The following is a 27,279-nucleotide window of genomic DNA, read 5'->3' on the forward strand; positions in this document are numbered from 1 at the left end:
ATGCCTATAGAAATCTCAGCAAGATTTTTTGTAGATATAAACAACATATTCTAAAATCTACATGGGAAGGCAAAGAAACTGGAATACCTAAAATTTCTCTTTCACCTTTTTTCTTTTTTAAGTAATCTCTACACCCAACGTGGGGCTCGAACTCACAACTCCGAGATCAAGAGTAGGATGCTCTACCAACCGAGCCAGCCAGGCGCCCCATTAAAACAACTTTTTAAAAGATGAATAAAAGAGAAGTCAGCCTACCCAATTTTAAAACCTTATATAGCTACAGTAATCACACTGTGTGGTATTGACAGAGGGACAGACCCACAGATCAGTGGAACGAAGAGCCTAGAAACAGGCTCACACAAATATGTCCAACTGATTTTGGACAAAGGGACAACAGCAGATCAATGGAGGAAAGACAGCCTTTGCTACAAACAACACTGGAGCAACGGATCAGCCATATGAACAGATATGTTCCTAAGTGAAACTTAACCTTATAAAAAATCAAAATGGATCACAAACATAAATGTAATAGGTTAAGCTCTAAAACTTTCGGGAAAAAACACAGGAAAAACTCTTTGGGGTCCAGGGCTAGGCAGAGTTCACAGACTGGAGAGCAAAAGCACAATCATAAAAGGAAAGATTAATAAATTCAATTTCATCAACAGTAGAAACTTTTATTCTGGAAAAGACCCTGGTATAAGGATGCAAAGACCAGCCAGAGACCAGGTATTTGCAGACCATAAATCCAACAAAGCACTAGCATCTAGAACATATAAAGATAACGTGCTACTCCAACAACTGCTATCATTGATCCCATGGCTGATTCTTACCTACACCTGAGGCTTTCCCCGTAGTGTCCACTCTTCCCAGGAGCACAACGGTTATGAGTAGGGGCTCCAGACCTAATCGGGTCTGGGCTAGGATCCTGACTAGGCTAGTAACTAGTCTTGACCTTAGACAAATTAGTTCACATCTCTTGTGCCTAAGTTCTATTGTCTCTAAAGTAGAATAACAGTAATAACAGTACAGTATATATCATGTGGATTAAATGAGATAATAAATGTATTCTGAAAATTCAGCATTGTGCCTGGCACGTAGTAGGGGCTCAATAAAGATCAATTCTTATTATCGTTTTAATTATCATCACCCAAACTCTCTCATCCCTCCAAGCATACAAATAGATTTGGAATACTGGGCTCCTTTATCTGTTTAAACAGAATGAGTTGGCTTTTAACAAAATCTTATGTTCACAGTTCAAGGGGGCAAAAAAAAAAGCAGGGGCACCTGGCTGGCTCTGTCACAGTGGAGTATGAGACTCCTGATGCGAGACTCCTGGTGCGAGCCCCACACTGGGTATAGAGATTACTTAAAACCTTTTTTTAAAAACTCTTTTTATTATTCTTTAAAGTTTATTTATTTATTTTGAGGGGGGTCGAGGGAGAGGGAGAGGGGGAGAGAGAGAGAGAGAGAGAGAGAGAATCCGAGGCAGGCTCCACACCGTCAGCACAGAGCCCAACGTGGGGCTCGAACTCACAAACCAGGAGATCATGACCCGAGCTGAAACTAAGAGTCAGACACTTAGCTTGACTGAGCCACCCAGGCATCCCCAAAAATAAAATCTTAAAAAAACAAAACAAAACAAAAAAACCCCACAGTATTTAAAGTAGCTTCAGAGTTGAAATTTTGCAATCCACTCCTATCTAGAATTAAGTCAGGTTTTAGTCATTTTTGTGAAAGGGCAGATTCTAAGGATATAAATGTAAGATGTCGCCCTCCTGCAGAGGATAAGAAATAATGAGGTTCAATAAGGAACTGACAAATGAAGGAAATGAGATGAAAACATTCTGGAGAAAATAACCCATCCGTATTCATTCAATCCAACTTTTACTGGACACACATTATATGTCAGGCACGATGCTCAGTATCAGATACACAGAAGATAAAGCCTAAGTAACCTGACAACAAGTTACAATGGTATTTGCATTAAAATGACTGGAGACACAAGAAATCCTTTCCTCCCTCTACTTAAAAGTAAAGATTAAAATTGGATTCATCACATCTCACAGAAGAAAAAAATACACACATTTAACTTTGAGGTTTTTATTTTGTTTCAGACAGCTGGACGAGACATCTACACTCTAGTACATCTTCTTAATGGTCACTAAACAGGTGAAAGCGACTTACTTGTATATAAAAAAGCAAGGGAAAAAGGTCATGATTGTCCAACAGGGAATGTGAATCCCCAAATAAATTATCTTACAAAAATATCAAACTTGCGTTTCCACATTTCTACTGTTAAAAATGAAGGAAAAAAATTCACATTAAAAAAAATCTGTAGGCTGGTATAGCAAGTTAAGCTAATCATTTTTACACACTAAGTCCTTCAAATAAATATTTTAAACAAATTGAAGTTTTCCAAAAAATAGGTCAAGTATTTAGCCTATATTTGTTTGGTCCACTAACAGACCATTTATAAAACTGATATTAAACTGGGCTGTAGCTCATACCCTATCAGGAGTAACACATACATCACTGAGGCTGGACATGCACATGTGCACATGACATACGTGAGAATGGCCACTGCTGTACGTACTACTTCGTAGTTTTACCCTGTAAAAATCCTCCAAACTATCATGAATCGAACTGCAAGGAAAGAAAAAAGCAAGTACTTGCCTATTGTAGACATGTGCTCAGTAATTTAAAAAAACACAAAACCTATCACACTTTTGGGACTTCAAGATCACTGAACAGGAGATAAAATTCAATACTGCTTACAGATACGTGAATATGGAGAGCATACTCAACACTCACGTGGAGAGCACACAAGTGAAGGCATATTACAGAACTCTGGCCTCTGGCTGGTCTAGTCCTGTTGTTTTATCCTAAAGTCTTACGTGGCCTTGGATCCTTAAAAGATAGAGGTTTAATAAAATAATGTTACACTAGGTTTTTCTGGTCTAATAACCAGCTTTTAAAGAAGTACAGTAGAAGGGTACAGGGCTTTCTGTATCTCCTCATACTTTAAAAGCCAATTTGATTTTTATCGTGATGTTGATATTCCAATTAACACTACGCTAAAAGTAAAACTGACTGCACTACAGTTTTGTCCACAATAGTCAAATCTTTTCTTGCTAAAATGTTCCAAATAAATCCAGTAAACAATTTCCATTTTCAATGGCTTAACTGAGAGATGAATCTAACAATTTTTTTAACCAATTTCAACTATACTGAGCTGAGGACAGCTACATTTAAAACCCTGCAAACCAAAAAAAAAAAAAAAAAAAAAAAAAAAAAAAAAAAAAAAAAGAAAAAGGGGCGCCTGGGTGGCGCAGTCGGTTAAGCGTCCGACTTCAGCCAGGTCACGATCTCGCGGTCCGGGAGTTCGAGCCCCGCATCGGGCTCTGGGCTGATGGCTCAGAGCCTGGAGCCTGTTTCCAATTCTGTGTCTCCCTCTCTCTCTGCCCCTCCCACGTTCATGCTCTGTCTCTCTCTGTCCCAAAAATAAACGTTGGAAAAAAAAGTTTAAAAAAAAAAAAAAAAAAAAAAAAAAAAAAAAAAAAAATAAAACCCTGCAAACCAAAGCCAATCATCCAAAAATCTAGAACACCAACACTTTCCATCCAGGATAGAAAAATGAGCATCCAAAATAAAGAGAACCACAAGATTGATCCAGTAGCCAATCAAAAACCACTTCTCTGTTATTCGAACTAATAGTTACTCGAAGCTTGAAGTTTCCTCCTTCGTTATTATTGGTGGATCCCAGAGTCACAGCTTCAATGTCAAATGTGACAGTGGACCCAGAAGTAACTGCTGGCAACTGATTAGTCATTTCTTTTCCATTTACAAAAACTGCACCTAAAATGTTAAGGTAAAGAGTCATTTACATGTGAGCAATAATGAAGAAATGAAACGGATTCTAGATTACTGATAACACAGCTAATTTCCTAACTCACATCAAGAAAACATTCTGGAACGCCAACTGGTCAAAGAGAATGCATCTCAATATGTTAATTAACCGCCATCCCCAAGGCAGGAGAAAAAGTTAAAGCTTTAATCACATTTCACAGTTCTGGTCGAGGGTGCTACTCTTTTAGAACAGAGACTGAGTTTCCAATGTGGATGGGATCAAAAGAAACTTGACTCCATTACAAGATTACATCCTGTGAAACAGAAAGACTGTTGTTGCACGTGAAATAAAGAGTCTTTTTCTACCTACTGCTTGACCCATACCAGGAAATAGTAACACATCTTCAGAGGGGATTTTAAAAGTGTGATTACGGTAGAGTAAGGGGCCAAAGAACCCTACGGAGATAAAACAAATTAAGTCAACACTCTCTTCGTTTCATCGATCTGTGTTGAGTTTAGATGCCCTATATACACAGAATCCAGAGGTAGACTCCCTGGTGTAGATCCCACAGTCACCTCTAAGCTAAGGGAGTTTAAGCTGGTCACTTAACCTCTCTGTGGCTCAGTTTTCATCATCTATAAAATGGGTATACTACGACTCCCCACTTCAACAAGTTGTTAAAAGGATTAAATAATTTACTATTTATAAAGGGAACAGAATAATGCCTGGTACGTAGTAGCCATATAGGTATGTCATAAAGACTTGAACTTTCTCGTGTCCTGCTACAAATGCGTGATGTTGGAATAGGTTCAGATGTTACCACAGTAATTCATGTATTTCAAAGAGGAGAGCAGTTGTGTATCTCTTACCATTTGTACTAATGCACACTGCTTGGTCACGCTGCAGAGAGTCATAGCCATTCTGTTTTTCTGCACACACTCCTATACTGTCTCTTCTGTCTGGTTGGCCCACAGTCTCAACTCTGTAAATGAGGGAGAAAGTCATTAATCTTTTTTTTTTTCTTAAATATGATCTGTAACAGTTACTAAGGTTAAAAAGAACAATGTCATCATAATTGCTCTTAGTAATAGCTAACAATGATTCAGCACTTCCTAAATTCCAGGCACTATTCTAAACATTCTGTATCTATCTGCCAATCACCTCATTCGATTCACGTAACAAGCCATGAGGTAGGTAGTACCTCATTATTACCATACCCATTTTATACGTGAGAAGAAACAGGATTAAAAAGAGGCTAAATACCCTGACCCTGATCGCCTGGCTGAGTGCTGGGCCCATGACGGCAACTCAGGCATTCTAATCGCAGGGTGTACGTTAACTACTTGCAGCTGTGACGACGCATTTCCATTTTATGTTCTGGCTCTGGACATATATTCTAGAAAGCCTGTCATGTCATACTTGCCATTATAATAAATGTGACTGTTGCTGCCATCACCTAAACCTTGAACGTGAGAGTGTAAGCAATGGTTTGATTACTGTTTGTCAAGTTTTTAAAGCCTTTAAGAAATAGACACTCTAGTCTTTATCAAATGGGTAATATAGTTACGAACATACTTTGCTTGGAGGACTTCATGTGTGGAAAGTTGAAGCATTTCTTTTTGTGTTTTAGTCTCAAAATACATCATCATGCCCTCCAGAAATAGGAACCTTAAATATAAAGTCAACCTATATCTCTACCACCAGATGCATCTTTCCCTCTGTTCCAGAAAGCCAGACTTTGCAAGGACAGAAAAAGAAAAATTAGCAAGGAACAAGATGTAGCTTTACCACGGGAAGAGGTGATGATTTCTAGTCAGCAGAGCCTCAAAATGTCTTATGTTGCAAAGTGGCAAATACGCAAGATCAAGATAAATACGTAGCCAGGTTTCTGAAGTCACTGCACTTGTGAACTGGCGGCAGTCTTAAAGAGGACAGTGACGTCACTGTTATAGCAGAATTGGGAGTCCCAGTCCTCACTCTACCACAGAAACATGGCTTTCACAATGATACTCAGAAACACCTTTCTGAGCGCTCCAGAATCCAGTTAAGAAGTGACAGTACCCCCAGGGGAGCACAACGCTGAAAACAGCTACACTGCAATGGGTAACAAGAGACATTTCACTTTCCCAAGTCAGTCCCTCTTCCAAGCTACCACAGCTCAGTGCCTGGTAAGAACACCTGGCTTCTGACTTTTTCTTTGGGGGGGTGGGGGGGAGAGGGAAGGAGAGGGAGAGGGGGAGAAAGGGGGTGAGAGAGAGAGGGAGAGAGGGAGAGAGAGAGGGAGGGGAGTGAAGCATTAATCCAGCATTCTATTTTTTTTTTTTTTTGAATGTTTATTTTTGAGGGAGAGAGAGACTGAACACGAGCAGGAGAGGAGGAGAGAGAGGGAGGCACAGAATCTGAAGCAGGCTCCAGGTTCCGGGCTGTCAGCACAGAGCCCGACACGGGGCTCGAACCCACGAACCACGAGATCATGACCTGAGCTGAAATCGGATGCTTAAACAACTGAGCCACCCAGGCGCCCCATAATCCAGCATTCTAACTCTTTGGAAGGTTGCCTGAAGGACTAATTTCTGTGATGCCTCATTTGGAGAACTGACAGAGTGAGCATAGTATGGCTTCCCAAATGCTGCAAAGAGCAAAGAAATGTGAGTGGTGTGACTGGGAGAAGGTTCATAACTTCAGGCTTCTCTCCCTCGCGAGGAAGGGAGAAGAGGCAAATGTGCTTCTGCGCCAACTTTTCATAGGGCTGCTCAAGGCAATGATATCTGTCTCACTTGATGTGGGCACTGCTGGGGAGCTGGCGGGCTCTGGATACCTGGCGGCCACTGAGTACAAGAAAGAGGCAGGCGGCTTGCTGCTGTCACATCAGAGAACAGCCGTGGCACCAACAGGCACCAGAGGGAGCAAGAGACTATGAGCTCCGGAAAGACCCGCAACACTCAGCCCAGGAAAGTCACGTTCTCCCAAAAAAAGGTTTCTGAGGCCCCCAGAATCTCTAGCTGGGTTCACGTGCGAGGGTCACCTCCTATACAAAACCAGATCATAAAAACTGTCAGAGGTGGCTGTTTTCTCATGTGTACAGATCCCAACACAACATTATAGGACATATAAAGAAGCTGGGAAAAAAGACCCAAACAAAAAAACAAAATAGGTCTCAAAAATATCCAAATAATTCAAAACAACCATCATAAAGATGCTCTACAAGCCCAAGAAAATAAGACACGAACAAAATGAGAATATCAACAAAGAGATGAAAAATATAAAAAATAACCAAACAGGTATTTTGGAGCTGAAGAATACAGTAAGACCTGAAAACTTCACAAGAGGAGTGCAATATCACACAATCAAGCAGAAGAAAAAAACATCAAAATACAGGTCTTTTGAAATTATCCAATCACAAGGAAAAAAAGCATGAAGAAAGTCTAAGAGACTTACAGGAGAAGAGAAAGGGGCAGAATGTTCATTTAAGGAAACAATGGCTAAACACTTCCCAGATATGAAGTTTTGGGAAGAAGCAGCCTACTGGAGACCAACTAGGATGAACCCAAGAGAGCACGCTGAAACACATTACAAACTGTCCAAAGTCAAAGACACAGTGTTTAAAAGTGACTCATCAGGTACAAGGAAGCTCACATAAGACTATCAGTGGATTTCTAAGTCGAAACTTTGCAGGAAAGAAAGGAGTGAGGTGATACACTCAAAGTGCTTAAAGGAAAAAAAATTCTGCCAACCAAGAATACAATATCTCAAAACTGTCCTTTAGAAAAATGAGGAAGAAATAGGCATCCCTACAAAAGCTGAGGGAGGTCATCCACAGCAGACCTGCCTTACAAGAAATGCTAGAAGGAATCCTTCAAGTTGAAATGAAAAGACTGTAAATAGCAACATGAAAGTATGTGAAAGTATAAAGCTCCCTGGTAAAGGTAAATATATAAACACAGAACACCATAATACTGTAATGGTGGTGGATAAATCACTTTTAATTCTGGTGTAGAAGTTAAAAGGCAAAAGATAAAAAATAACATAACTAAAAGATGTTAATGGATATACAATATGAAAAGATGTATTTATGACATCAATGACGTACAGTGTGGGAGTTATCAGCTTAAAAGAGATTGTTATAACTATAAGCTGTTTTATGTAAGCCCCATGCAACCACAAAGACAATACTTTCAGAAGACACACTGAAGAAAATAAAAAAGGAATCAAAGTATGTCACTACAAAAAAACAAAAACACAAAACAAAACAATAAAACACAAAGAATGGCAGCAAGAGAAGAAGAGAAACACAAAGCTACAAGACAGAAAGCAATGACAAAATGGCAATAATAAGTCCTTCTCTATCAATAATCACTTTAAACATAAATGGATTGGAGCACCTGGGTGGCTCAGTCAGTTGAACAGCTGACTCTTGATTTCGGCTCAAGTAATGATCCCAGGATCATGGGATCGAGCCCACATCACACTAAGCATAGAGCCTGATTACGATTCTCTCTTTCTCTCTCCCTCTATCCCTCCATCGCGTGCTCTCTCTCTAAAATAAAGTTTTAAAAATCTAAATGGATTAAACTCTCCCACTGGAAAGATTGGAGTGGCTGATGAATATAAAAGATCCAGATACTCCATACAAATGGTAAGCAAAAGACAGCAGAGATGGCCATACTTCCATCAGACAAAATAGACTTTATGTTATAAAATAACAAAAGAGGCAAAGAAAGACATTATATAATTAAAAAGGGTCAACTTACCAGGAAGAGATAACAATTGTAAACATATGTGCACCCAACATCAGATCAAATATAGAAAATGAACAATGAGAGAACTGAAGAGAAAAATAGTTACACAATAATAGTAGGAGATTTCAATATCCCATTTTTAAGAAAACAGAACAGACAGAAAATCGATAAGGAACAGAGGATTTGAACACTGTAAACCAAAAGAATGTAATAGACATATACAGAGCATTTTACCCAAGAGAAGTAGAATGAATACATGTTCTCCACAAACACATGTGGAACATTCTCCTGGAATCATCATGTTAGGTCAACAAGTCACGACAAATTTAAGAATACTAAAATCACACTACATACATTTTCTGACCACAACAGAATGAAACTAGAAATTAATGGCAGAAGGAAAACTAGAAAGTTTGAGTACTGTCATGCTAGAGGGCCAGGTATCCCACAGAACAATGGAAGCTTCATGTTTGGAACCCCTCAGACCTTGCACTATGGGTCTCTCCCTTTGGTGGATTCGCATTTGTATCCTTTTGCTGTAACAAAACTCTCATCATAGTGTAGTGCTTTCCTAAGTTCTGCGAGTCATCCTAGCAAATTACAGAATTTGAGGGTGGTCGTGGGAACCCTGGGATTTGTAGTTTTCCATGTAGTTAGAAGTGAGGGGAGGCCTTGGAGACCCCTAAACTTGCAGCTGGTACCTAAAGTGAGGCTACGCTTTTTTTTTTTTAATGTTTGTTTGCTTAGAGAGCTTGAGCAGAGGAGGGGCAGAGAAAGAGGGAGAGAGAGAGAGAATACTAAGCAGGCTCCACACTGTTAGTGCAGAGCCCAATGTGGGGCTTGATCTCACAAAGTGTGAGATCATGACCTGAGCTGAAATCAGGAGTCGGACGCTTAACTGACTGAGCCACCCGGGCTCCCCTGGAGGACTATGCTTTTAACCTTGTGTCTGGCCAACTTGTTGCAAGTATACATTTTTTTAGTTATTAAACATTTTAAACCAAGAATTCAATTAAAATGTCTTGAAATTAATTAAAGATAGTAATACAGAAAAGGTCCTCAACGCAGTGAGAGAAAAGAAATCCTAGGAAGAAAAAAACCCTCCTAATTTGAATAAATCACAAAGTAATTCCTAAAAGCATCTTACCAAAACAGCACGTAATAAATAAGACCAGCACAGCATAAAAAGTTTACAAAAGTTGCTCTGAAAATGGAATGAACCAGGAAAATAAATAGCCAATATGCCTGAAACACAGAATTATTTTCATAGTTCACTAAGAAATAGAACGAAAGTTTAAAATCACTGAATTTTTAAATTACAAGACAAGTAGGGAGGACATTATATCCTAAAAAAACTACTGTAGGTGTTCTTTCACATAACAAGTTTTGTAAGAAACTATATAAGAAAGAAAACTACAGGGCAAATGGGTGGCTTGGTCGGTTAAGCGTCCGACTCTTGATTTCAGCTCAGGTCACGATCTCACGGTTCGTGGGTGCGAGCACAAAGCCACTAGAAATGCATCCACTGCATAGACGAAAGTAGTAGAAAGTCCTAGGCAAAATATTCTGAGAAAGAACAGGGCCACAAAGAGGAGCAATTTCGATGGCAACAAGAAAGCTAATCTATTATCCCTATTATTCTGCACTTTGGCTAACTTTGATTGCGTTTAAGTGACACTCTTTTTATTATACAACCTCAAACTTTTTTCTTCACAGTGAATGCTTGGACAAAAATCCAAAAATTCAGTTGCGTCGCTAAGAAATATATGAAAAATACCCAGCTTTATGATAAACAGAAGAAATAAAATAAAGTTTTTGTTTTGGCCTAGCAGCTGCAGATGGAATAAAAACAGCCAGGTCTGCAGCGACATGAGTACCTCACACACTGCCGGGAGGCCTGCAAGTGCTTCCAGAACATAGCCAGTCAGTCTGTGTGTCACTAACAGGAAGACTGGCCCAAGAAGAGAGAATGAGCCGTGTGTCGACAAAGAGGGTCATGGCACAGCTTGACACGTCAGGAGTAAGAGAAAGAAGGGATGCCTTGTCAAGTCATGGCAAAGAAGGATTTTTGAAATATATTTGAAATAGAAATACGTTCCTTACCATACAAATCCTAAAACAGCTTTTATCCTGTCTCAAAACAAAACTGATAACTTGAATAGTCCTTTATTATAGAAATTGGAAATCTTCCGACAAAGAAAATTCTAGGATGGTTAACTGGTGAACTCTACCAAACACTTAAGGAAGAAATAATACCAATTCTACACAAACAGTTCTGGACACAAAAGAGGAAGAAACACTTCCCCATCTCACTTTGTGAGGTTAGCTAATAGTGCTGATAGTGCAGCCAGAGCCCGCTTGGGATCCTCTCTCTCCCTCACTCTCTGCCCCTCCCCTGCACACATTCTCTCTCCCTCTCTCTCAAAATTAATAAATGTAAAAAACATAATTTATATAAAAAAAACAAGTCTTAAAAAACCCTCAAACCTACAGCTACCATTCATACTTAATGTGAAAGACTGAAGGCTTTTTTTCAACACTGCTATTCAGAATCATGCTTCCTAGCCAGTGTGATGAGGCAAAAAAAAAAAAAAAAGAGAGAGAAATGACAAAATACTGATGAAAGACATCGTTTAAAAAACTAAATTGGGGCACCTGGGTGGCTGAGGTGGCTCAGTTGGTTAAGCATTTGACTTTGGCTCAGGTCATGGTATCATGGTTTCGTGAGCTCGAGCCCCGCATCTGGCTCTGTGCCGACTGGCAGCTCAGAACCTGCAGCTTGCTTCAGAGTCTGTATCTTCCTCTCTCTGCCCTCCCCACTTGTGCTCTGTCTCTGTCCCTCAAAAATAAACATTAAAAAAAGTTAAACAATAAAATCAAAATGTTGTCTTAAAAAAAAGAAACTAAATTAAGAAATATACCATACCCAGGGGTGCCTGGGTGGCTTAGTCAGTTGAACCAACTCTTGATTTCGGCTTGGGTCATAATCTCATGGTTTGTGAGACTGAGCCCTGCATCACACTCTGCAATGACAGTGCCAAGCCTGCTTGGGATTTTCTCTCTCCCTCTCTCTCCAACCCTCCCCTACTCAAGCTCACTTACTCTCAAAAGAAAGAAAGAAAGAAAGAAAGAAAGAAAGAAAGAAAGAAAGAAAGAAAGAAAGAAAGAAAGAAAGAAAGAAAGAAAGAAATATACCATGTCCATAGATTGGAACAATCAGAATATTAAAATACCAATTACTCCCAAACTGATTTATACATTCAAGGCAATCTCAATCCCAGGAAAAAAATTTCTCTTAGAAATGGACAAGCTGAATCTAAAGTTAAATAGAAAGACACAGGCACCAGAATAACCAAAATAAAAAAAGAATAAAGTTGGAAAAATCACATTACTTGATTTGATAACTTACTATAAAGCTACAGTAATCAAGATTTTAGTTCTGGGAAAGGAGAAACACATAAATCAATGAAACAGTCCAGAAACAGTTCCCCACACTGTCAACTGATTTTTGACAAAGGTGAAAGGCAATTCAATGGATAGAGGACAGTCTTTTCAACAAATAGTGCAGGGACTACTGGACCAGATGCAAAACAAACACAATTCAACTCATATTTCACACATTATACTAAAAGTAACTCAAAATAGCTCAGAGATCTAAATGTAAAATTTAAAAATATAAAGTGTCTAGAAGAAAATATAGGAGACCTTATGACCTTGCATTTGGGCAAAGATTTCTTAGATACAACACCAAAAGTACTACATGAACTGATGAATTGTATTTCATCAAAATTAACAACTTCTCCACAAAAGACATCGGTAAAAAATATTTTCAAGACATATACTTAACAAAACATTATATTCATAAAATTTCAGTAATAAAAAAAAATCTTTTTAAACAGACAACAGGTTTGAAAAGACACTTCACCAATGGAGATATATAAATGGCCAATAAGTGAACACACGAAAAGATGCTATCTTTTAGCTATCAAAGAAAAGAAAATTAAAACCACAGTGAGGTACAACTACATGTATATAGACTAGCTGAACTTCACAGTCAAAAGTGGGGATGCCTGGAGCTCAGTTGGTTAAGCATCAAACTCTTAATTTTGGCTCAAGTCATGATCTCACGGTTCAAGATCACGACCGTGATCATCGGGCTCTGTGCGGACAGGGCAGAGCCTGTTTGGGAGTCTTTCTCTGTGCCCGTCCCCTGCTCTCTGGCTCTCAAAATAAATAAACAAACTTAAAAAAAAAAAAAAAAAGCACAAATGGAGAACCTGGGTGGCTCAGTCTTAAGCATCCAACTCACGATTTTGGCTTATGTCACGATCTCATGTTTGTGAGATTGAGCTCGAAATGGGGCTCTGCACTGGGCATGAAGCTTGCATAAGATCTTTCTCTCCATCTCCCCTGCCCCTCTCCCCTGCTCACTTGTGTGTTTGCTCTCCTCTCTCAAAAAAAAAAAAAAAAGAAAAGAAAAGAAGAACCAATACAACTGACAATACCAAATACCAACAAGGATGAAGAACTGAAAATCTCATATGTGCTGGAGGGAATGTAAAATGGTTACAGCCATTCTGGAACACAGTTTGACAGTTCATTAGACAGATAAGTAAACACAGTATGACCCAGCAATTGTCATCGAAGATATTCGTTTACTTAAGAGAAATGGAAGCTTGTGTTCACAGAGAAACCTGTAGACAAATGTTTAAAGAGGCTTTCTTATGGCCCCAAATTGGAAACAACTCATGTCTTTCAACTAGTAAATAAACTGATATATCCACACAATAAAATAATATTAATAAAGGACTAAACTGCACATACTACATACATATATAATAGAGAGAGAGAACTCCATATTATTAATATACCACTCCATTTGTAGGACATTCTGAAATGGCAAAATTATACAAACAGAAAACAAATCAGTAGTTGACAGAGAGAGGCGGGGTTAACACAAGAGATAACACAAGGGAATATTACGAAGTGATGAGATTGTTTTGTACCTGATTGTGGCAGTGGATACATGACTCAACACATTTGTCAAAACTCAGAACTGTACTACAAAAAGACTTTTCTTTTTCATGTTTATTTTTGAGAGTGAGAGAGAGAGAGACAGAGACAAGTGCAAGCCGGGCGGGGGGGGTGGGGGGGGGTGGGGGTGGGCGGTACACAGAGAGAGGCAGACACAGAATCCGAAGCAGGCTCCAGGCTGTCAACACAGAGCCGGATGTGGGGCTCGAACCCACAAACTGTGAGATCATGACCTGAGCTGAAGTCAGATGCTCAACTGACTGAGCCACCCAGGCACCCGGACTTTTTTTTTTTTTAAATTATAAGCTCTACACCCAATGTGGGGGCTGCACTCACAACCTGAGAAGGTCAAGAGGTACATGCTCTACTGACTGAGCCAGCCAGGCACCCCAAGACTGATTTTTACTTCCGTAAAATTTTAAAAAGTGAAAAAACTGCCCATATACATATAAGAATGTTACTTGATCCAGACTGCTTTATGAAACCTTCAAGGAAGAGATAATCTATCATGTAAAATTAAAAAATGAAACAAAACAAAAAAACAGAAAGAAAACAGGGAGGAAAGATCACCCAATTATTTCATGAGGCTTTTATAATCTTGACACACAAATTGTAAGAGAAAAATTACAGGCCAATTTCATTCATGAATATAGATTAGATTAAAAAAAATAAAAATAGCACCAAAATCAAACCAGTACTGTGAAACAGAAAGCAATACCATCAGGTAGGATTTATCCCAGGAATGCAGAGTTAATTTAACATTATAACACCTATTCACAGGGCACCTGGGTGGCTCAGCGTCCGATTTCAGCTCAAGTCATGATCTCATGGTTTGTGAGTTTGAGCCCCCCACTGGGCTCTCTGCTACCAGCATAGAGGCCACTTGGGATCCTCTGTCCCCCTCTCTCTCTGCCCCACCCCCGTGTGTGTGCACGTGCATTCTTTCTCTCAAAAATAAACAAACATTAAAAAAAAAAAAAAAAAGAACATCTCCTGGTGTATATCACTGCAGTAAGAGTTTGAGAGTGGGCAGAGAGATGCAGAGAAGATACGTCACAAAGTTCTACAGCCATTACTGATTTTAAAAAATCAAGATAAATTAGAAATAGAAACTTTTATTTCAGAAATGTTTCTTGAATTGTATTTTAAGGTATTATGTTCCCACGGTTCTGATTTCCTTTCTCAGGGCCTCTAATTACATTTGCTGGATCTCTTTTTGCTTATCTCTTTTCTTTCATTTTCTCTTGAATCCCTTTTTGATTTTTGTTTCACTTTGCTCATTTTTCATTACTATCCCTGCTTCCCATGCTATCAATCTCCTTTGTGCTTCTTGTAATTTGGTCTTGATTTCTGAAATAGTGCCTTTTTCTTCTATCTCTCTGCTAAGTTCTGGCAGCTAGCATTTCATAGATTCCTGCTCTCTGTGCATCACCTCCTGCTATTCAGCCATCTCTTCCCTGAGTTCTTGTATTTAATCTTTGTAATCTTCCTTCATAACTGTGATTAATTTTTTTAAATTAAGGTTGAAACGCTGAATACAGTTTTCTCTTCGTTTCTGGCAATTACTTTTGCTGGTGTTTCATTATCTATAGAAAAGATTTGCCGATCTTTTTCATTTCTTTCCCTTATCCTATCTTTGTATAGACACCGTGGACATTCACGTTTTGTTGCTCGTATTAATGCATCGGGTTCCTGTAATAGGAGGGATGAAGGGGGTGGGTGGGAAACCCGGGTAACTCTCAGGTTTACAGCTCTATGGCCTGTCATCCCCCCATCGCTGCAGAACTACACTGCCTCATAATGTGGCTCCTCTATTAGTCCTGTCTCCTCTGACACTCAAGACCTAATGTGTTTCGAAAGAGCTTCTACTGCCAGACTTCAGCTTCTGTGGTTTCTTCAAAGGCTGCTTCACAGACCATTGACCACGGTCACCACCTGCTTTCTTAAGATCAAGCATTTTAAACTTGCTCAGGCATTTTCCACATCTTTTCTCTCTGCTTCCTCAATCAGAGCACTGAGGCACTGTTCAGTCCTAGCCCTATTTACAGTCTCCAGAGTGGGGCCTTCTCCTTTTGGGATTGAGTATTTGGAGATTTCTACGATTGGTACCTCCACGCTAATCTTTTTTTTTTTTCCTCTCAGCAAACTGTCATGATTTCCTCAGTGGACTTCCTGCTTATCTGTGGCTTCAGAAGTCTTTAGACCTAATTTGGAATTGAGTTTTCTGTATCTTAGTTTTGTTGAAAAAGCACTCACGGGTCCTCCTACCTCTATTCTCCTTATTACTCCAAAAAGTTTCTGCGAGTGGAAAAAATTCAGAACTAAGGTGCCACCACATAGGCACTGGTCCCAGAAGCTCTCATGGTCTCTTTTGAGCCCTCTCGCCAAGGCTTCTCCACAACGTCCCTGGAACCGTTCATGTCAGGTCACCAACAGACATCCACACTGCAAACCCAAAAGTCAATTCTCAGTCTTTTTCTTACCTGGTGGATCAGTGCCATCTGACATGACTGAGCCCACACTACCTCCTCTTTGAAACACTTCCTTCTCTTGACTTCTAGGACACGGCATCCACTGGTTCCTCCTCCTCAGAGTCCTTTGATGGCTTTCTTCCCTCCCCGGCTGCTAAATGTTACAATCCTTCAATGTTCTCTGTCTACACTCACTCCTTGGTTGATCTCACCCAGTCTCATGGCTTTAAATTAAATACTCATCTACAATCTAAAAACGCTCAAGTTAATATCTCCAGCCTGGTTCTCTCCACTGAATTCCAGATTTCTGTATCCAGCTGTCTATCCACCTCTTTACTCGTATGTGCAGTAAGGAACTCAAACTTACTAATTTGTGAAAGAACAAACTGATATTCACTCAGAAATACACTCTAATTGCCTCTTACATACCTCAGTAAATGACAATTCTATGTCAACAGTTACTCAGACCAAAAGCCCTGCAGTCACACTGGACTCCCTTCTTTCTCACGTCCCACAAGCAACACATCTTGCCAGTCCTTCCTTCAAAATCTATCCAGATTCTAACCATTTATTGTTACCTCCACTGTTCCATCCTAGTCCAAGCCACCATTCACTCTCACCAAGATTACTGTTACCGTCTCCTGACTGGTCTCCCTGCTTGTACCCACACCCTTCACAGACTAGTTTCCCCACAGCAGCCAAAATGGCCTGTAAAACATGTATCAGATGATGTCATTCGTTTGCTCAACACCCTCCAACGACCTTTCACCTCACTAAGTCGGAATAGAGGCCTATGGGGCTAGACTGTCAAGATTTGAATCTCAGCCCCACTATAAACAATCGGCACAACCTCAGGCAAGTCAGTTAATCTTTTTACATCTCAGTTTCCATATCTATAAAATGTGTCTACCTGATGAGGATGTAATGAGGATTTATAGATATTAACTCATTAAGTCCTTAAGAACTAGGAGCGCCCGGGTGGCTCAGTTGTTTAAGCGTCCAAGTCCAACTTCGGCTTGGGTCATGATCTCACAGTCTGTGAGTTCAAGCCCCATGTCCAGCTCTGTGCCGGCAGCTCAGAGCCTGGAGCCTGCTTCAGATTCTGTGTCTCCTCTTTTTGCCCCTCCTCCGCTCATGCCTCTGTCTCTCCCTCTCTCTCAAAAGTAAATAAACATTTAAAAACTCAAAAAAAAAACCACACACACAGCAAAGCTCAATAAATGTTAGCTGACCATTATTATTTTGTACCATCTAGCTCAACTTGTGAATTCATGAAAAGTAAAAAGGAGAGCATGTCTCCCTCCCCAAGAGAATGAAAATGTAAACTTCACTTGGTGAGGCCTTTGTTGGGGGGTGGGGAGACCTCCATATGCAGTGTCAAATATCCTCCTTGTAAATGGCCACAGGCGACCTTCAAAAGGGTATTTCTTTGAGGAATTAAAAAAGAAATATATGCAGCCTGTTCAAAAGTATAGCCTACTTTTCTGGGATCCTCTGACTATAGTGCCTATCTCTATTAACCCGATCCAGACTCATGACTTGCTATTTGTACTTTTTCTACTCCGTATCTTTGATTCTTGCTTTGTTTCCCCACCTGAACTGCCTGTCCACCTCTACCTGCACTAAGCCTCATCAACCCCTCATCTAGAAGTAACTTTTCCTCCCTCTGTATTGCAGAGTAGCTTGGATCTTTCTTATACTAATTTATAAACTGCTTACTCTACGATTAATCAAAGATTCTGTGGGTTTTTTTCTTCCTAAACTTCACACTCATGGCAATACCAAGTACTTTATGTAAATACCATCTGAATGGAGTAAAGGCTGAACGAAATGATTAGCCTCATTCAAAGACTAGAGTTGATAAGGAGAACTGTCCTTACATTAAAAAAAAGTCATTTTAGGGGCACCTGGGTGGCTCAGTCGGTTAAGCTTCCGACTTTGGCTCAGGTCATGATCTCATGGCTCATGAGCTTGAGCCCCACATCGGACTCTGTGCTGAAAGCTCAGAGCCTGGAGACCGCTTCGGATTCTGTGTCTCCCTGTCTCTCTGCCCCTCCCCTGCTCACACTCTGTCTCTCTCTCCTTCAAAAACAAATATTAAAAAAAAATTTTTTTCAAGTCATTTTAGGGGGGCCTGGCTGGCTCAGTTGGAAGAGCACATGACTCTTGATTTCAGGTTATGAGTTCAAGCCCTACATTGGATGTACAGATTAAATATTTTAAAAATAATAAATAATAAAGTAGTTTAACAAAGAAAGAGTATGGACAGGAAAAAGGTCCAAGAAATACTCCTTAGATTATTTGGACGAGTTGCTATATGTGAACACTTCAGAGTAGATACACCTTCTGGATTTCATGTAACCCTCCACCTACAGACAAACTAAAAACTAGGGTATAGAATCCTAAAAGAGATCTATTTAGGAAAGGAGCTATCTTATCTCATCCAAATGTACATAATCAAGAGTTTATGGGGAAAACTCTCTGTCTGGCATTCTCCACATCTGTCATAAAAGCCAAATTCCAACCTGAAAGGCCTACATATCATATCTCTAGAGGGGACCACTTTGGCAAAATACAAAACCCAGCAAAGCTGTATTCTCCCTAGGACAGAGCATTCTGTCTCTATAAAAGGAGGAACCGACAAGATTTCAAAGACTAATAAAAAACAAACTACCTTCTTTAAAAAAAAAAAAAAGTTTATTCATTTATACAATCTCTATATTCAATGAGGGCTCAAACTCATGACTCTGAGACCAAGAGTTGCACACTCTTCCTACTGAGCCAGCTAGGCGCCCCAAAACAAATTAACTTCTTAATTCAACTATGACCTGTTGGGCTAACAATCAGTATTGAAAATACACCTGGTAATGACAGAGACCAGCCTTATACTGAAAAGAAAGATCCCCTCAAGCTTAAATTTATTCAGAAAAGGTAATGCTAACGCTTAACCAAAGGCAAGCATTAAAGCAAATTCACAAATCCCAAGCAACCCCTTTCTTACAGCTATCAACCATGCCATTTCTAAGATAAAGCCCCCAAATTTTTTGACACTTCTCCCATCAAGAAGTGGGGTCTATTCCCTTCCTGGGATCTAGACTCTGTGAATGTACAATAGAATGGGGTAAGGTTAACACTATGCCAATTTCTAGGCCCAGGCCTTAAAAAGTGACAGCCTCTGCAGCTTCTACTTCCTATCTCCTGAGATGCTCATTCTTAGAACCCAGCCACCATGCTGTGAGGAAGCCCAAGCAACCCATGGACAGGCCTACACAGACAGGCACACAGAACCAGGGTTAATTTGCCAGTCATGTGAGTGAGCCATCTGGAAAGTAGATCCACCATCCCTAATCAAACTACTGCAGCTACCGACAAACAAGCAGAGATGAGCTGTCCTTGACACTCTGCAAATTGTAGTTTCCTGAGCAAAATAAATGACTATTGCTGTTTTAAGCTTCTAAGTTTTGGGGTGATTTGTTACACAGCAATTGATAATGCTAACTGTAACATTAACTTTTTGTGTTCTTTAAAAGAGAAAGTTTATAACAATAAATAGCCAGCCTACTGCCCCTTGATTTACCACCACATGTGACTTGTGGGAGGCAGATAGCACAGTGGGTAAAAGCACAGACTTTTAGGGCTAGACTGGCAGGATCTAAATAGTGGCAAGTCATGTACTCCCTGTGCTTTGGTCTCTTCATCTATAAAAGATGACAGTAACCTCCTAGGCTATTAGGATTAAGGAAGGTTGTTTGAAAAGAAGCTGTTTTAAAGAAAGGAAGTGGTAGAGAAAAGAAAATAAAAATATGGTTAAAAAAACAGGAAGATCAGGAAATCTTAGAAGCAAGGAGAGGGGAGCAGGAATGTTCAGGCAGGAAATCAAGGAGAGGCCTAGCAGGAGGAGTTTGCTTTGCAGACCTGGCCACCAAATGAGACAGGGCTCTAGAGACTGACGGAGCCCGCCAGTAACAGGTTTCTTGGCTTCCGCAGCTCTACACATTCCGGCAACTTCATCAGGAATAGACTGGGGGGAGCAACAGGGCAGTGCCTACAGGACTATAATCTTCCCTCTAACTGCAAGGCCTTCCAACACCCTCAAAAAACTGAATAAAGTTTACCTTTAGTCAAGTTGGCCCGTCTGTTCCCCCCTTATACAGAGGAGGTGCCCCCCATCTCTCACATCTTCTGACTTAGCTGCTGATGCCTGCAATTGCTTTTAACACGGAGAGAAGATATTTTCTTTCCGCATTCAAAGGAAAAATGACAAAAATGCAAGGGTCTGGCTACAATAATACTGAGCTGAACTAAGTTTCGGTTAATCACTCTGCCAAGTGGGGCCCGGTCAGACATCTTTGGAAGAGGAGGAAGGAACAAATGGTTTACTGAGGACTACTAAATGTCAGGTCATGGTCCACAGATAGTGAGTAGAGTGACACCAGTTTGGGTCATTTCCAATGTCTTAAATATTTACTGAATGACATAAGAAACAAACCTGAGTACACCATCTATCAGACCTCCCCCTGTGTTCACATTTAAGAACATTAAATACTTAAGGAAGCATTTAAGAGCAGGAGAGCATCAGGTCACCATCACTGGGGGGGAAATGGTCACAGAAGAGGGAAAAGGAAAAGAGCTAAGGATACTGATAGAGAAACTGTACATTTCAACACTAACTACAATCACATTTATTCTCCTGTGAAGAAGACAAAAACAAACAATACAGACTAGCTATGCCATTTACCAGTTATGTGACACTGGGTAAGTGACTTAACTTCTGTGTGCCTTGATATCCTCATCCCTAAAATGGGTAGCTATACCTATTTTATTGGGTTATTGTAAGAATCAAATGAATATAGGGGCACCTAGGTGGCTCAGTGAGGTAAGCGTCTGTCCTGGTTTCAGCTCAGGTCATGATCTCACGGTTCCATGAGTTCGAGCCCCGCATCTGGCTCTGCACTGACCATGCAGTGCTTAGGATTCTCTCTCTCTCTGCCCCCCCACCTCTCTCTCTCAAATAAATAAACTTAGAAAACAAAGAAATGAATATAAGTGCTTAAAATAGTACCCCACATGTAATAAATGTCATTTAATTATCAACTGCAATTATTATTACTACGAGTACTATTCTTACTGTCTGAGATATCAGACCTGAATCTATCAACTCAGGAAGCCCTATCATTACACAGGAGCACATTGTTCTCCGGAGATTCACTAATGGCAGTATTTCTATAAACAAAGGATATAAGATAAAAAAAAGCGTTTGTTAGCAAATAAAACTCATGAACTCCCCTTTAGGGAGTAACTAAGAGGACTTCAGGTAATAGACTCATTTCTCTCTCTCTCTCTCTGTTGGTATCTTTCTGGTTATTAAGTCATTGTTCAAAACCTAAGGTGTGAGAGGAGGTGTCAAAAATGAGCAGGGTGGCTCAGTCAGTTAAGCTTCTGACTGCGGCTCAGGTCACAATCTTGCGGTTTGTGGGTTCAAGCCCCACATTGGGCTCTGTGCTGACAGCTTAGAGCCTAGAGCCAGCTTCAGATTCTGTGTCTCCTCTGCCCCTCACTCACTCACTCACTCACTCACTCTCTCAAAAATAAACATTAAAAATTTTTTTTAAATGAGACAAAGCATAAACCAGTATATTGTGAGAACTGCTGACAGTTAAGGTGATTTGGCTGGGGGAGAACATGGCCATATTAGCTTACATAAAGCTTTCAGATACTCTCCAAGCTTCATATGACAAAGGACTGAGAACAACAGAAACTCTAAGCAACCATTCACCATAAAATCTGATGATCTGGACTTAAAACTTAAAGAAGAGTTGGCTACCCTGCTTTTCCAAATCAAAACTGGGCTTTGGTTTCTAGCAGGACCTATTCAGAAATAGGACTATAGAGAACGCATCTCAGATAACATGAAAACAAGGAAATTTTTCTAATACAGGAAGAAATGGATGAAGAAACAGAAAAATGATTGGTGGCAGGAGAGTTTGCTTTCAGTTCTATTTTACAGAGAATTATACACATCACATACATTATGTATGTAATTCTCATTATGTTTACACCAGCAGGTTGTCTTTCACAGAGACTTGCTCATATTCATTCATAAAGGAAAAAAATTCTTGGCCTCTGATTTTTTAAGATTGACTTTTAAAAAAGTTTACCTACTTATTTTGAGAGAGAGAGAGTGCATGCATGCCTGTGCACAAGCAGGGGAGGGGCAGACAGAGGGAGAGAGAGAACCCCAAGCATGCTCTGTGCTGTCAGCATAGAACCCAGCGCAGGGCTCGATCTCACGAACCTGAGATCGCAACTTGAGCTGAAATCAAGAGTGGGATGCTCAACTGACCAAGACACCCAGGCGCCCCTAAGATAGACTTCTGAGAGGTAGTCTACCTACCTCTATCTCCCAAGAAAAGAGATAAACGTAAGTATGTGCTATGTATCAGGCATAAGCGAGACATCTTATATACATTATCTTAGTTCATCTTCGTAATAACCCTATGAACACACATGAGAAAACCAAAGCAGAGAGAAATGAGGAACTCTCCCCAGAGTAACTCTCCCTACAAATGACGAAGTAAACTCAGGTCTACTTTGAATCCAAAGCTCATGTATGTTCTATGCACTTCACTCTGCTGCCTAAGGCATGACAGATACTGTAATATCTACTTGCCTGAATGTCAATGTCTGCCCACAGAAGTAAGTCGGAGCGCTGGAGTAGAGGACACCTGAGGATTCAGAATCATTCCGGAGGGCTATATTTCTTCGACTACTCAGGCTGTAGCCCTCAAAGCCAGCTGTCCACTCTTTTTAAAAAGCAAAAATATTGAAATTATTGAAACCCTGTGAGGAGTATCTTCAATACAGACACATTAAATAAAACTTGGAAGCAGAAGAGGCTGCTCTTAGGGGTCATGGGCAAGTTCCATAAAAGAAGAGAGGCAGTGACAGGGTATCCTGGTTAACCCTACAAACCACGAAACACATGCTAGTCTATTGTGGCATGGAAGATCAAGTGAGAGCTCTCTCCTACCTCATAAAATCAGGGTGAAGCATAACTGTTTGAGCTTATTCCAACCTGATTAAGAACTAGTTAACAAGTAAGTCCAAATGTTTTAAGGTAGTAATACAGGAGAGACCAATTTCATTTTGTTTTGTCTTTTTAGGAGAGACCAATTTCAAATCCTAAGACCTCCATCCTGATACTCATTCATTTGAAAAATCAGTATTCTGATGCAATACTTAAGCCCTTGGATTTAGGGAACGCTAATAATCCTGCCTGGCACTATTTTTGGACTCTGGAGAGAAGAACTGATGAAAATTTCTCAAAATTCACATGAAGTAATTTGAACAGGGCAGTTTCCATGTTTTTCTTATCGATTCAGGTTTTACTGTCAGCAAACGTGGTTGTCAGTGTGCTGACGGAACAGGTGCAAGTGGTCTGATACACAGTGAAGCTTCAGGAGTGAGAAGGCAACAGCATACCATGAGGCACCAACGTGGAGTGACCCATTTGGGGGACACTCCAAGGACTCCATTCCTGTCGGCCATCTCCTCGGGCGCAGACTCTGAACTGATAATCAACGTTGGGGTCTATGTGCAATACTATGAACTCAGTTTCAGAGCCTACATATACGTCCTCAAAATGATTTGAAGTGCATTTGCGGAACTGGAGCCTGTAATCTTGGGCTATAAAGTCGTCATCCACCTAAGGAGAAAGGTTTTATGTTAGGTAAAAATCAGGAAATAATTTCTCTCAGCATCATGGCTTAAGAACTCTTGGGCCAAGCATAGAAGCCCATGTACTGAATGTGGGCTATTCACAGGAAGGTCACAGAAAATATGCCATCATTATTTCCCTTCTTTCCTTTATTGAGCCATATTGTTTTACACTTCCCAGTCTGATTTGGAAAACTCTTCTTTTGAAGAATTGTATGTTTTCTATACAATAAAGCCAAAGGTAAAGTATTCAAAATTCAAAGATAAGAATCCCACAACTAGGTGCACCTGGGTGGTTCATTTGGTTGAGCGTCTCTTGATTTCGGCTCAGATCATGATCCCAGAGTCATGGGATCAAGCCCCATGTCAGGCTCCATGCTAACTGTGGAGCCTCCTTGGGACTCTCTCCCGACCCCCAACCCTGCCTCTCCCTCACTAGTATATGCTCTCTCGCTCTCTCTAAAATAACAAAAATTAAATTAAATTAAAATTAAATAAAGAAAGAACCCCACAACTACATCATTCATATAACCAAGAGAATTAATATCTAGAATATATAAAAGACTCCTAAAACTTAAAAACCACCCAATAAGGAAATGGACAAAAGACCAAAATAAACATTCTACAGAATTAAAATATAAGCAACCAAAAATATATAAAAATACTCAACCAAATTTGTAACATGGACAATGAAATCTAAAACCAAAATGAGGGAGGTGCCTGGGTGGCTCAGTTGGTTAAGCACCGACTTTGGCTCAGATCATGATCTCCCGGCTTGTGGTTTCGAGCCCCGCATCAGGTTCTGTGCTGACAGCTCAAAGGCTGCAGCCTGCTTCAGATTCTGTGTCTCACTCTCTCTCCTTCTACCCCTCCCCTGCCCTCTCTTTGTCTCTATCTCTCAGAAATAAACAAACATTAAAAAAAATTTATAGACCCAAAAGGATGGGTGCCCGGTGGGGTGGTTCAGTCGGTTAAGCGTCCGACTGTTAATTTCGGCTCAGGTTGTGATGTCACAGTGGTGAGATGGTGCTGGACGTGGAGCCTGCTTAAGATTCTTTCTCTCTTTCTCCCTTTGCCCCTCCCACGCGTATGCACACACTCACTCTTAAAAAAAAAAAAAAAAGATATAGAAAAAAATAAATAATAAAGAAATAAATAAAACCAAAATGAGATACCATATAGGCAAAAATACAAAGTCTGACAAAGCCAAGTATTGGTCAGGATGCAGAGTAACAGGAACTCATACACTGCTGGTGGAAACACTGGTACAATCACATTAAAGATAACTTAGTATTATCTAGCAGAGTATGGATCCTATACTCTAAGACCTCATAATTTTACTGGGTATACACTTAAGAAAAACATCTTACACATGTACACAAGGAAACATGAATAATAATATGTTTACAGCAAAAAACTGGAAACTCTAGGTCCACTGACAGGCAAAAGAATAAAAATGGAATGACAGTCTTTGTTTTGAACGAACAAAAACCTCTCTATTTTTTTTCTATTAATAAGGCTTCATTAGAAAACCCATTTAAGAAAATTATTTCCAGAATATGAGCACCCACTCTGAATGATGTATTTATCTGTCAACAGCCAAGACACTTATGACCCATTTAGACATGGTTTCTTTTTTTTTTTTTTTAAAGTTTATTTATTTATTTTGAGAGAGGGAGAGCACACGCACATGCACAAGCAGGGGAGGGGAACAGAGAAAGGGAGAGAATCCCAAGCAGGCTCCATGCTATCAATGTCAAACCCAATCTAGGGCTTGATCTCACAAACGGTGAAATCATGACTGAGCTGAAATCAAGAGTCAGATGCTTAACCAACTGAGACACCCAAGCACCCCAAGTTACCATACTTTAGATAGAAACCATGTCCAGGGGCGCCTGTGGCTTAGTCAGTTAAGCATCCAACTCTTGATTTCGGCTCAGATCATGATCTCAGTTCAAGCCCAGTTCCGTGCTAACAGTGCAGAGCCTGCCTGGGATTCTCTCTCTCTTTCCCTCTCTCTCTCTGACCCTCCCATGCTCTCTCACTCTCTCTCTCTCTCCCAAAAATAAAATTCTTTTTAAAAATTAAAAAAAATATATGGTAACTCATATACATAACATGATTTAACACACAAAATTCTCAGCAATGCTGAGAATGTGAAAAAACCACATTTTAAGAACTTTATTTCAGAAACATTAGTTCAACGTGGAACAGAAAATATCAGACACCCAATCAATATTCAGTACGACCTTTTGACTTTTGTAATAAACAGAAATGGGAGAGATCTTCAACTCACTAAGGGTTAAGTTTGGGAAATATGTGATGGGAAATACTGTTGTGATACAGAGATTTTTAAAGGCATCTTCAAAACTATCTCAAACTGGAAGAGCTACCTCCATTCAAGTTCCCTGTGACTTTAATTGTAAAGCCGAAGAGACTTTTGTTTGTGAAGAGAAGAAAATCTTCAAAGGTAATTAATAAAAAACATCCTAAAGGCCCTCAAATCTCAAATCCACAATGTTGAAGCCACTTCTACAATTAATTACATACCTTACACCATCGAACAATGATGCCTCCAGGTTTCTCTATTAGTTCTTCTATCTGTACCGGTGGGCGAGATGCTACCGTTCCATGCTTGAAAATGTGGTCTTTCACTATGTTCAGAATTGAGTCATCCAACTGAGCAGATAAACAAGGCACATCAACCAGTAAAGGCACTTCTGGTAAGCTGAGGAAACAAAGCTTATGTGTTTATGAGGCTTTTAACTGGAAGTTAAAAATATGACGCAGAGTTTCAATCAGTCACATACTATAATGATGCTGAAGCCCCCAGGAAATAATGCCAATGGCAACAGAGGCTTTGCAAGATGTTACATAAAGATTCTCTTCCCAGATAAATATAACCAACAAAATAGAAAATTGGTAGGATCACCACTGTCAAGTTTATACTGAAAGATCCAATGTACTCAGTTTCAATATGTGCAGAATATCTAAAATTTAACAATTCTCTTACACATTAGAATTGAAGAAAATCTACAATAAAACTATACCAAAAATTACAATCACAACTATTTCATACTACTAATACTGGTATTGGGCAGTGGACCTTGAAATCTATATTCTCTATCACACTTACTCAGAATCTTTAATAGGGAGGGGAAAAAAAAGCAGACAGTTTAAATGCTTAAAACCAAATCCTGAAGGCACTAACTACTTTACCTGTCCAACTGAATGTGTGAGGCCTTTTTGGTAAAGTTCCACAGTTTTTCATTCTGTTCTCCTACACCACCCAGAATGGCGATCTCCCCTACAATCAGGAATAAGAGAACAAGTACAATGAAAAACGGTCCTGTTACAAAGTAATCACTACAACCCGTGTCAAGGTGGGTCTCTGGTTTTCCTACAAACAATTCTTAAGTGATTCCAGAGTCAAATTCCCAAAAAGCAAAAGTAGAAACTATTTTAGAAGTGA

The 27,279-nt window shown here is 39.9% G+C and overlaps 1 protein-coding gene across 2 annotated transcripts in view; it reads right to left on the reverse strand.

Annotated features, from left to right (window-relative positions):
- Positions 1-2,084: 2,084 nt before the first annotated feature.
- CRLF3 (cytokine receptor like factor 3) overlaps positions 2,085-27,279 on the reverse strand; it is a 43,531-nt gene continuing 18,336 nt past the window's right edge. The window contains exons 3-9 of one of the 2 annotated variants that reach the window (XM_030295375.1): positions 27,027-27,114; positions 26,358-26,535; positions 23,574-23,796; positions 22,762-22,894; positions 4,717-4,829; positions 3,578-3,855; positions 2,085-3,264 (exon numbers count right to left, since the gene is read on the reverse strand). In XM_030295375.1, coding sequence (XP_030151235.1) covers positions 3,599-3,855; positions 4,717-4,829; positions 22,762-22,894; positions 23,574-23,796; positions 26,358-26,535; positions 27,027-27,114 — 992 coding nt within the window. In that variant the 3' untranslated portion in view covers positions 2,085-3,264; positions 3,578-3,598. Of the gene's footprint in view, positions 3,265-3,568; positions 3,856-4,716; positions 4,830-22,761; positions 22,895-23,573; positions 23,797-26,357; positions 26,536-27,026; positions 27,115-27,279 lie in introns of those variants that run through there. The other variant, XM_030295374.1, reaches the window with a different exon arrangement.

Source organism: Lynx canadensis, chromosome E1 (assembly GCF_007474595.2).
Source record: "Lynx canadensis isolate LIC74 chromosome E1, mLynCan4.pri.v2, whole genome shotgun sequence".
Taxonomy (NCBI): domain Eukaryota; kingdom Metazoa; phylum Chordata; class Mammalia; order Carnivora; family Felidae; genus Lynx; species Lynx canadensis.